The sequence below is a fragment of the Mytilus galloprovincialis genome, chromosome 12 (genome assembly GCF_965363235.1).
Source record: "Mytilus galloprovincialis chromosome 12, xbMytGall1.hap1.1, whole genome shotgun sequence".
Classification (NCBI taxonomy): Eukaryota; Metazoa; Mollusca; class Bivalvia; order Mytilida; family Mytilidae; genus Mytilus; species Mytilus galloprovincialis.
This window is the reverse complement of record NC_134849.1, coordinates 44,543,753-44,556,388: the sequence shown is the minus strand read 5'-3', so window position 1 is coordinate 44,556,388 and position 12,636 is coordinate 44,543,753. Positions and strand designations below refer to the sequence as shown.

At 32.1% G+C, this 12,636-nt stretch overlaps 1 protein-coding gene across 4 annotated transcripts in view; it reads right to left on the bottom strand.

Annotated features, from left to right (window-relative positions):
• The window catches only part of LOC143053882 (oxidation resistance protein 1-like), a 59,695-nt gene extending 50,292 nt beyond the window's left edge, over positions 1 to 9,403 (bottom strand). For all 4 annotated transcript variants that reach the window (XR_012971496.1, XM_076226671.1, XM_076226672.1 and 1 more), the window contains exons 1-2: positions 9,293 to 9,403; positions 1,212 to 1,319 (exon numbers count right to left, since the gene is read on the bottom strand). Coding sequence is in view for 3 of the 4 variants with exons in the window: in XM_076226671.1 (XP_076082786.1) it covers positions 1,212 to 1,270 (59 nt within the window). In the remaining variant the exon portion in view is untranslated. The remainder of the gene's footprint in view (positions 1 to 1,211; positions 1,320 to 9,292) is intronic.
• Between the last annotated feature and the right edge of the window lie 3,233 nt (positions 9,404 to 12,636).

Genomic DNA, 12,636 nt, shown 5'->3' with positions numbered 1-12,636 from the left:
CGAAATAAACTTGTCAAAATTGACTTGTTTGACCTTACATTACCATTTTACACATACATTTGTAGTTTAGGTAAAATTAAACTGATTAACGCCTTTCTCATCTTCGCAAGCCAAGGGTTACGATCCACTTCCCTCCTCTCCACCCTTGACGGATTGAGATAGAATTTCAAAGACACAAGGTAAGGATTTTCATTGGTTGCAGTCGACACTTGCTGCATCCAATCAAAAAGCACCTATAACATGATCACGTGTAAATGTAGAAATTGTATGTAAACAATTACCACATGTTTATTGCAATTGTGCAACAAGTCTTTAAATCCCTAAACATATGACTACATTTATTGACAATTTGACTGTTTTTAATCGGACTAATTGACAATGCAAATGATAAAAACTTCTGTTTATATGTCATGCACAAATGTATGAATGTCAATGTTTATTTCCGTTTCCTGCTTTACCAAATGTGTAGAATCTAGAAGATTTCAAGTGCTACGATTGGTCAAGAAAAATGTATTCGGAATTTATTTAGAATGGACGTGACTTTATTCTACTAGTAGATGGCGCAACATTGTTATCACAAATGTTGGCTTAATCTGCAAAGGGTGGAGAGGAGGGAGGTGGATCGTAACCCTTGGCTAGCGAAGATGCGCCTTTCTGTAAAAAAGATATTTTTAAGGATGAGCTATATTTGGTAAGACATCCTGAAGAAAAATTTGATATGTATGATCAACAGAAAGATTTTAGAGACCTGTGTTGTTCATGTCTGAAAAACTTAAACCATACTAGCCTTTTACGCATTAAAATGTTGTTTTTCAGTCTTAGAAAGCTTGTCAAAGTCTCGTAAAATTGCATGAAGTTTTGACAATATTGTTGAAGACTGTAAGAGATAACCTTGGAATTTTTTTTAAATTTCCTAAATTACTAAAAACTATGTAAAGTATGAAAAAAAATTAAATTTTGCAATTCACAATAATTTGTTATATAATTCTAACATGATATGTACTAACTGTCCAACAAAAGATTTCCCACCAAGCAATTAAATGTCTGAACTCTGGTACAAAACATTGTTTGCATGAACTGTAGATGTACATGTACATGACTGTATGTATTTTACTAAACATACTGAATGTCTTATAAAAATAAGAAGACAAGGTATGAGAGCCAATGAGACAATTCTACTCAAGACTGGAATTAATAACTATAGGTCTTACCTGTTTCCTAGTAACTTCTTAATTGTTCTGTCTTTAAATGACTGTTTCTCCGTTGCCATGGTTACAAAGGTGAAAGGTCATCAACAGAGTTGTCAATCAGCATGGTGTCTGTAAAAAGAATGTTTTTATTAAAAGATACAACATGTACAATTCTAATTTGAATTCACATTAATTATGGTTTTTATGATCAGAAGGGATCAGAAAATTTCATTAGTGGGTAATTACCGTTATTGAGTTTATCTGCTTTGCTTATACATGTATACATGTATTATCAAAGTAAAAATAAGGGAAATAATTCCTATAAGAAGATGCCTGACAGTTCTTTATTAAAAGGACAATATATGTAGAGCTGCATTTTATCTCTATATTTTACTTTTAGCTATGTCAGATACATTTCTAACCTAGATTGATACCCAATCTTGGGCCAGTAGTTTCAGAAGAGAAGATTTTTTAAAATTAGCGTCGACAGATGACTGACGCCAAGTGACGTGAAAAGCTCACAGAAGCCAGTTGGATCTTCGGTCTGCGTGAGCTAAAAAGGATTCTATTTTATAACAATACAAGTGATAAACACATGACATACATAAACCAACCAGGTGCTCCGCAGGGCACAGCTTTATACGACCGCAGAGGTCGAACCCTGAACAGTTGGGGCAAGTATGGACAAAACATTCAAGCATGATACAGCTCTGAATTTGGATTGTGATCAAATTTTTGACATTACATGGTTTTTTTTTACACAAAACAAATGTCAAGATTTTACAAATCAATTAAAGATTTCTTCTTCAAACTTTTTAAATCTAAAATCAAATAGTTGACACAGCATAGGTTTCTGACACAGAATGAATGTGGTCTAATGAACTTAAAAGTTTTTTTTTGCCTTTCAGCAATTCACTATGCTGTTGAATATTAATCCTCTCAAAAAAATGTTTGAAGAAATTTTCTTTTTATTTATGAAATCTGAAATGAGAAAAATTTAACCCCCCCCCCCTTTTTTTTCACATCCCCGTTTCCCTTTCTCCAAAACTGATATCAATTCAAATTTCTAATGGAGTTTGCAACAATAACTACTCTTTAAAATACATCATAAAATATTAAAATGTAAAATAAAGTGCTTGTTATCACTGAATGGTAAAGATTGGTTGGTAGTAAAAGTGAATATACATTGTTTATTGTATATAAAACAATAAAAAAAAACTTCATCAGCAACATTTTATATTGGCAAATTTCCAATGAAGTTATTTACATAAAGTTATTGGCAAATAAAAATAGAAAATGACATCATAGTCATGTCTGGCAAATGTCCAACATACATTATCTAAAAACATTTTAGATAAGATAAGGAAAAAAAGCTTCATCAGCAACATTTTATATTGGCAAATTTCCAATGAAGTTATTTACATAAAGTTATTGGCAAATAAAAATAGAAAATTACATCATAGTCATGTCTGGCAAATTTCCAACATATATTATCAACTACTATTCTATACAAAGAAAGATAACTCCAATTGAAAATTAATTGCTATTGCACAATATTGTGCAATTAGATATTTCTTGCTATTGTGCAATACTGTGCAATTGAAAATTTCTTGCTATTGCACAATACTTGATATGGAATCCTGATTTGGACCAACTTGAAAACTGGGCCCATAATCAAAAATCAAAGTACATATTTAGATAAAGCATATCAAATAAGCCCAAGAATTTAATTTTTGTTAAAATCAAACTTAGTTTTAATTTTGGACCCTTTGGACCTTAATGTAGACCAATTTGAAAACTGGACCAAAAATTAAGAATCTACATACACAGTTAGATTTGGCATATCAAAGAACCCATTTATTCAATTTTTGATGAAATCAAACAAAGTTTAATTTTGGACCCCAATTTGGACCAACTTGAAAACTAGGCCAATAATTAAAAATCTAAGTACATTTTTAAATTCAGCATATCAAAGAACCCCAAGGATTCAATTTTTGTTAAAATCAAACTAAGTTTAATTTTGGACCCTTTGGACCTTAATGTAGACCAATTTGAAAATGAGAACCAAAAATTAAGAATCTACATACATAGTTAGATTCGGCATATCAAAGAACCCCAATTATTCAATTTTTGATGAAATCACACAAAGTTCAATTTTGGACCCTTTGGGCCCCTTATTCCTAAACTGTTAGGACCAAAACTCCCAAAATCAAACCCAACCTTCCTTTTATGGTCATAAACCTTGTGTTTAAATTTCATAGATTTCTATTTACTTATACTAAAGTTATGGTGCAAAAACCAAAACTAATGCTTATTTGGGCCCCTTTTTGGCCCCTAATTCATAAACTGTTGTGACCTCAACTCCAAAAATCAATCCCAACCTTCCTTTTATGGTCATAAACCTTGTGTTACAATTTCATTGATTTCTATTTACTTATACTAAAGTTATTGTGCGAAAACCAAGAATAATGCTTATTTGGGCCCTTTTTTGGCCCTTAATTCCTAAACTGTTGGGTCCAAAACTCCCAAAATCAATCCCAACCTTCCTTTTGTGGTCATAAACCTTGTGTCAAAATTTCATAGATTTCTATTCACTTAAACTAAAGTTATAGTGCAAAAACCGAGAAAATGCATATTTGGGCCCTTTTTGGCCCCTAATTCCTAAAATGTTGGGACCAAAACTCCCAAAATCAATCCCAACCTTCCTTTTGTGGTCATAAACCTTGTGTTAAAATTTCATTGATTTCTATTCACTTTTACTAAAGTTAGAGTGCGAAAACTAAAAGTATTCGGACGACGACGACGACGACGACGCCAACGTGATAGCAATATACGACGAAAAATTTTTCAAATTTTGCGGTCGTATAAAAACAAATAAAGGATGGTGTTTTGGACAGACACAAAGAAATTTGCAAGGTTAATCCTGTTTGCGAGTGATCATCCCTATAACCTATTATTTTGCATGATTTGTAGAAGTATTATAAAGTAGACAGTTGAAATTACTGTCTGTGTTTAAATTATGTGTCAATTGCTATAATGTCTATAAATATATTGTAATGATAGTAGGAAAGGTGAACATATAATTTTCAAAGGTTGGCATACATGTAGGTTAAAGAATCACTTTTCTTTGTCACACATTTGAATAGACAGGAAATACATTGTAGTTATTGTTTTAAATTGCTACAACATTTTTTATCACTTTTTTATTGTTGTACAATGTAATATTAGTAATAATACATATATATACATCTGTCATTCAGGTGATAGGTTATAATCAAGACTTTGTAATTGAGTCACCTGTATTTTTTTTAACTGTAACCAGGTGCTCCGCAGGGCGCAGCTTTATACGACCGCAGAGGTCGAACCCTGAACAGTTGGGGCAAGTATGGACAAAACATTCAAGCGTGATACAGCTCTGAATTTGGATTGTGATCAAATTTTTGACATTACATGGTTTTTTTTTACACAAAACAAATGTCAAGATTTTACAAATCAATTAAAGATTTCTTCTTCAAACTTTTTAAATCTAAAATTAAATAGTTGATCATGACACAGCATAGGTTTCTGACACAGAACGAATGTGGTCTAATGAACTTAAAAGTTTTTTTTTGCCTTTGAGCAATTCACTATGCTGTTGAATATTAATCCTCTCAAAAAAATGTTTGAAGAAATTTTCTTTTAATTTATGAAATCTGAAATGAGAAAAATTTAACCCCCCCCCCCTTTTTTTCACATCCCCGTTTCCCTTTTTCCAAAACTGATATCAATTCAAATTTCTAATGGAGTTTGCAACAATAACTACTCTTTTAAATACATCATAAAATATTAAAATGTAAAATAAAGTGCTTGTTATCACTGAATGGTAAAGATTGGTTGGTAGTAAAAGTGAATATACATTGTTTATTGTATAAAACAATAAAAAAAACTTCATCAGCAACATTTTATATTGGCAAATTTCCAATGAAGTTATTTACATAAAGTTATTGGCAAATAAAAATAGAAAATGACATCATAGTCATGTCTGGCAAATGTCCAACATACATTATCTAAAAACATTTTAGATAAGATAAGGAAAAAAAGCTTCATCAGCAACATTTTATATTGGCAAATTTCCAATGAAGTCATTTACATAAAGTTATTGGCAAATAAAAATAGAAAATGACATCATAGTCATGTCTGGCAAATTTCCAACATATATTATCAACTACTATTCTATACAAAGAAAGATAACTCCAATTGAAAATTAATTGCTATTGCACAATATTGTGCAATTAGATATTTCTTGCTATTGTGCAATACTGTGCAATTGAAAATTTCTTGCTATTGCACAATATTTCATATGGAATCCTGATTTGGACCAACTTGAAAACTGGGCCCATAATCAAAAATCAAAGTACATATTTAGATAAAGCATATCAAATAAGCCCAAGAATTTAATTTTTGTTAAAATCAAACTTAGTTTAATTTTGGACCCTTTGGACCTTAATGTAGACCAATTTGAAAACTGGACCAAAAATTAAGAATCTACATACACAGTTAGATTTTGCATATCAAAGAACCCATTTATTCAATTTTTGATGAAATCAAACAAAGTTTAATTTTAGACCCCCATTTGGACCAACTTGAAAACTAGGCCAATAATTAAAAATCTAAGTACATTTTTAAATTCAGCATATCAAAGAACCCCAAGGATTCAATTTTTGTTAAAATCAAACTAAGTTTAATTTTGGACCCTTTGGACCTTAATGTAGACCAATTTGAAAACGGGACCAACAGTTAAGAATCTACATACATAGTTAGATTCGGCATATCAAAGAACCCCAATTATTCAATTTTTGATGAAATCACACAAAGTTCAATTTTGGACCCTTTGGGCCCCTTATTCCTAAACTGTTAGGACCAAAACTCCCAAAATCAATACCAACCTTCCTTTTGTGGTCATAAACATTGTGTTTAAATTTCATTGATTTCTATTTACTTAAACTAAAGTTATTGTGCGAAAACCTAGAATAATGCTTATTTGGGCCCTTTTTTGGCCCCTAATTCCTAAACTGTTGGAACCAAAACTCCCAAAATCAATCCCAACCTTTCTTTTGTGGTCATAAACCTTGTGTCAAAATTTCATAGATTTCTATTAACTTAAACTAAAGTTATAGTGCGAAAACCAAGAAAATGCTTATTTGGGCCCTTTTTGGCCCCTAATTCCTAAAATGTTGGGACCAAAACTCCCAAAATCAATACCAACCTTCCTTTTGTGGTCATAAACCTTGTGTTAAAATTTCATAGATTTCCATTCACTTTTACTAAAGTTAGAGTGCGAAAACTAAAAGGATTCGGACGCCGGACGACGACGACGACGACGCAGGCGCCAACGTGATAGCAATATACGACGAAAAATTTTTCAAATTTTGCGGTCGTATAAAAATGATATATTTTCAAGAAATAAAATATGGAAATATTAAATACAGCCATTCTTACAGTGACTTGACTGTTAGTGTTGCTATTCACCAATTGCAACTCATTCAAAATTTTGACCCAATTGCAATTTGTTTTATTAAATAGCAACACTAACAGTCAAGTCACTGTAATATATTCAATTGAAAGTATATTGCACAATCAAAAACCGTAAGGACTAAAAATATACAAATTTGCAATTATCAACTGTTAGGTTGGGAATTTTCTGGAAAGCTACACATAAAAATCAATTAATTAATAGAAATAATCTGACATCATGCTATGATTTCATTAATTAATTTTGAATATATAAGTTTTTAATTTATATGTTAATCATGTTAATTATAAAGGTATTATGTAATAAAATTTCTGTTACATGTATGTAATACTTGAGTATACATTTTTTTGTACATTGTACATGTACATGGATGGAGAGTTGTCTCATTGACACTCACACCACATCTTCCTATATCTATGCATGTCATCACAGTGTTTAAAAAATAACTATAAACATATCTTTACTACTAAACATCATTTCAGGGCCTTTTATAGTGAATATAGGGTTTGGGCTTTGCTCATTGTTGAAGGCTGAACAGTGACCTATAGTCATGATAGTTGTTAATTGCTGTGTCATTTTTGTCTCTTGCGGAGAGTTGTCTCATTGACAAACATACAATGTACCACATCTTCTTTTTTTATATAGAACAATTTTATTGAGCCACAAATCTTCTGAACCATTCAATGTCAGAAATATTTGTGATATGAAACATAAATGTAGCGTTTAGTAATTCCTAAATCATGTAAATTGTCTTTTTCCCACAGAATTTAATGCCAGTTTTTTGAGAAAATATCCAACAATGTCGCAATATGGTCTAGTAGATACATGTACATGTACATAAAACTTTAAGCAGTGTCCTGTATACAAAAAAAAGTGAATTCACATGTACAAATGTATGTACAAAATTGTAGTTTTCAAGGCAACATTCTATGTAGTAATCATGGTAATAGACCAAGAAAAATTTGACTACATCTTTCAATCTTAGTGCAAAATTTATTAAACTATTGCAGGATTAATTTGACGATGATGGAAGATTACAATGTATTTTTTCAACAGCAGGGATCATTTGACTATGGTAGAAGATAATTTAACTGAAGGCCATCATAAACAAGTCATGGAGTTTATTGTGTTAGTGTAAAAACATTGGTTCCATCCACAGGCACTTGTCTCATAATTTTTTTCCCTATATACCTTAATATGGTACTTCACTTGCATTTAAGAACAAGAATGTGTCCATAGTACACGGATACCCCACTCTGATATCATTTCTATGTTTAGTGGACTGTGAATTTGGGGTCAAAACTCTAATTTGGCATTAAAATTAGAAAGATCATATCATAGGGAACATGTGTTCTAAATTTCAAGTTGATTGGACTTCAACTTCATCAAAAACTACCTTGACCAAAAACTTTAACCTGAACCTTCCACTATCATTTTCTATGTTCAATGGACTGTGAAATTGGGGTCAAAACTCTAATTTGGCATTAAAATTAGAAAGATCATAGCATAGGGCACATGTGTACTACATGTAAGTTATAAGTTGATTGGACTTCAACTTCATCAAAAACTACCTTGACCAAAAACTTTAACCTGAAGTGGGACGAACAGACGGACATACAGACCAGAAAACATAATGCCCCTTTACTATCGTAGGTGGGGCATAAAAATGTCAGACGGTGACGAAATTCAATTATACATTGTATGCTGCTTTCTAGGCTGTCAACCCCACTAAAAATTGCTATATCGTAATTCTAAATTGATTTATCTTTACACTGGTGACCCGTGTATAACATGCCTATATTTGTAGGTATATAGTAAATTTTTTCTGAGACAAGTGCCCGAGACAAAATTTTCCCAAAAATCATGAAAATAGAGTGTGATAAGGGATTCTTGGGGCCTGAGCGCTAGCACTATTCAGAAATTCACTTACAAAAATGTATAACACTTTTTCGTATGAAGTTGACACCAAAAAGAAAAAAAGACATCATAACTATATAATGATTTGGACAAGCTCAACATCCAACCCTTTTTATATAAGTAAATGGTATAACAGCACAACATAAAATAAAAAATTTATAACCATTTTTCCTCCTATGAATATACACCTTACCATGCTTACCGCTATTTGTTCGCCAATACTGGTCATCGCAAAGTTTCCCATAAATTTTGACATCATAATAAAAAATATCTGACGCCAAAATGGAAAAGTGATTGTCATGTGACATCAATTAGTTCAAGCAGGACAAATTCTCGGGTCAAGCGGGACAGATTTCCAAATAGCAATAAGTTGTATTAGGTCATATCATAGTGGACAAAATAATTTGTGGCAGAATGACTAAAAAAAAGATTCAAGACAGAAAAATAACATTAATACACTGTGTTAACGCTGCTTCAACGTTTAAGAAAGCAATTGGCATATCGATATTTACTTTGTTTTTGTGTTTGAGCGACAGAGAAAAAAATATCTTGAGTAAGTTTGACGTTTGGAACAATCACTCTTTGTTTCGTTTGTCCATATGACTGATACGCTATATATCAGCAATGGTTGGATTGAGCGAACGTTTAATTAACAAGTGCTTTGGATTGTTACCTTATTCTCCACTAAAAACAAATACAAACAGCTGATTTTCAATCAGAAAGACACCCACAATAATTTCGCCATGTTTATTTGTATGTATTCTTTCTACTTCCGGTAAGAATCAAGAGAGGTAACCTGTGGTAAAAAATAATCAAAAACGCGGCAAATTCAAACTTTTTGATTCACATAGATTGAATTTTATAATTTTGGCATTTTGTGAAAACCTTTTTGTCAACAATATATATACTGAACTGCTGTAAAATAAACAAACTAACACTACTGCCTTATATAAAATATTGATACAAATACACCTTATCGCTATTTGTCCGCCATTGCTGGAAATCACACAGGTTCCCGTAAAATTTTGACGTCATAAAACAAAATATCTGACGCCACAATGGAAAAGTGATTGTTGTTGACGTCAAAAGTTCAAGCGGACGGGTCAGCCGGGAATAGCGATAAGGTGTATGATTGGATTACTTGTCGAAATTTATACTTCATTTAATATCAAGTTGAATATATTCACATTTTTTCTTAATTTGAAACAACAGACATATAGTTCAATTGTAGTATACATTTGTGTATGTCTCTGTTGAAAATTATCAAATTATACAGTATTCCTATTCATTTTTTTGTTATCTTCTTAGCTTTTAAACTTTTTGTTCCAGTTATTTTGTTTCTCCGTCCTTGGAATATAATGTATTTATTTGTTGAAGCTGCGACAGAGCAATTGTCCAGTTTGCTTCCGACCTCAGTTAACTTAAAAACTTTCCAGATGCTAAAATTTTCAAAATACCTTTAGATGATTCAAAACTTTATGTTTTGAGTAAAAGATGTCAAGCAAAACAAAAGTAGAAGAAGGACAAACATCGTCATGACCGGGAGAGGAAAAAAAAACACTAGCAGACAAACGACAGTTCAAAAGGCACTACACAGAAAACTTAAAGACAGAACAACACGAGTCTTACCAGATAAACGGAGACGAAATCAGCCGCTCCGGAAGGCTCCAGTAGTGACAGTCGGCATGCTGTCAATTTTAAATAAAACCTTACGATAAAGTTACAGTAAGTGATGTTGAAACATGATGAAAAGATGATGGTATTATACCTAACTTCGAAATTGTTCCGTTTGTCTACTCGTTTGAGTTTTAAATTTTGCCATTTGATTCGGGACTCTCCGTTTTGAATTTTTCTTCGGAGTTCAGTATTTTTTGTGATTTTAATTTTCAAAACAAAACTGTTGTACAAATTATGCACAGAGACTGTGTTCTAAACCTTTTTCCGTTTTACCAAGGCTTTTTGTCCTTATTACAATTTCAGTAACAAAGGTGAATAGTTCTACTCAAATCTACGAAGAATTTAAAAAGGAAGAACAACTTAAATATGGAGTGGAAATTACCAAGAGGACATTAAAACTCGAGTCTAAGAAAACTGGCGAAATATGAAAACGACAGAACAAGTCCAGAAAAACTACATATAAATATGAAGAATTAGCAACATGCATCCCACCTGCTTTGATTTATAGTGATCTTGGATCCTCAATACTCTTCAACTTTTACTTGTTTGGCTTTATAAATATTTTAATATGAGCGTCACTAATAAGTCCTATGTAGACGAAACGCGCGTCTGGCGTACTAAATTATAATCCTGGTACCTTTGATAACTATTTACAAGTTTCACAATTTTAATTTGTCTGTTGATATCATGTAATGGTTGAACGTAACCGTGTCTCAATTTCCTAACCTGTTAACTCAATTGTCACAATTGCATTCAGTCAACCAACATCATCCGGGAATCATTACCAGTTTAGTAATGTTCTTGGCCTAGACCACATTGACAACTGTTAACCCTTATTGTATCTTTGGATTTATGTGACAAATGCTGAATAAATAGCAGGACATGATTATATCGTTTACCATTCATGCAATTTTAACTTCCATGTTGTCTGCTTTGTGTATGATTTACTGATATAGTAACTGAACATTTATTTCCTGGCTTTTGTGTTCAATCTGTAAATATCTTGAATTGATTACAGAGTTGCAAATCGTGTATGTCTTCTGAATTAATCTCCTAATGCCGCATGAGAAAGGACACTCTTTCTATAAAAGAATCTGCTAGTGAGAGGTTGAACTTTGCTTAAGTGTTGTTTATTTTTGACATTCATACCTATTATGTCTGGGTTTTTTTTTCACACATTGTTGTCAATATTATGAATGAAATTTTATACGACTGTCAAACAAAAGGGGCGAAAGATATCAAAGGGATAGTCAAACTCATAGATCGAAGATAAACCGACAACGCCATGAGTAACAAAGAAAAAGACAAATCTCCTTTAAGATATCTTGAACTGATTGCCGTGTTGCAAATCGTGCATGTCTTCTGAATTAATTTCATAATGCCGTATGAAAAATGACACTTTCATCAAGAGAGTCTTTTTATAAAATAAACTCATCATAGATACCAGGACTAAATTTAGTATATACGCCAGACGCGCGTTTTGTCTACAAAAGACTCATCAGTGACGCTCGAATCCAAACAAGTTAAAAAGGCCAAATAAAGAACGAAGTTGAAGAGCATTGAGGACCAAAATTCCTAAAAGTTTTGCCAAATAGAATCTCTTAGGGAGAGGGATGAATTTGGTATAAGTGTTTCCTTATTTTTCCTTTACGTAAACATACTTCTTAGATAGATTTGTTTGTACATTATTCAGCATGTTATCTTTCACAAAACATATAAGTATTTGCATAACTACATAAGCATAGACCTAAAACAGTAACTCTATACCTAATCCTTTTAATGATTAGAAAGCAGGTGACTAGCTGGAGTAAAATGTTGAATCATTTACGACCTAATTCCGAAAGGTTTCGCCAAGTAAAGCTTAGGTAATGGATTGCTGGGATAGAAAGTCCTTTGTATTTCTAAAATTTCAAAGTTTTGTGAACATAGATATAGGAAGATGTGGTGTGAGTGCCAATGAGACAACTCTCCATACAAATAACAATTTAAAAAGTAAACCATTATAGGTTAAAGTACGGCCTTCAACACGGAGCCTTAGCTCACACCGAACAACAAGCTATAAAGGGCCCCAAAATTACTAGTGTAAAACCATTCAAACGGGAAAACCAACGGTCTAATCTATATAAACAAAACGAGAAACGAGAAACACGTATATATTACATAAACAAACGACAACTACTGTACATCAGATTCCTGACTTAGGACAGGTGCAAACATTTGCAGCGGGATTAAACGTTTTAATGGATCCAAACCTTCTCCCTTTTTCTGAAACAATAGCATAACATCACAACAAAGAAAAACATAAGATAAAATATCAATTGGCAGACTTAACTCAATCAA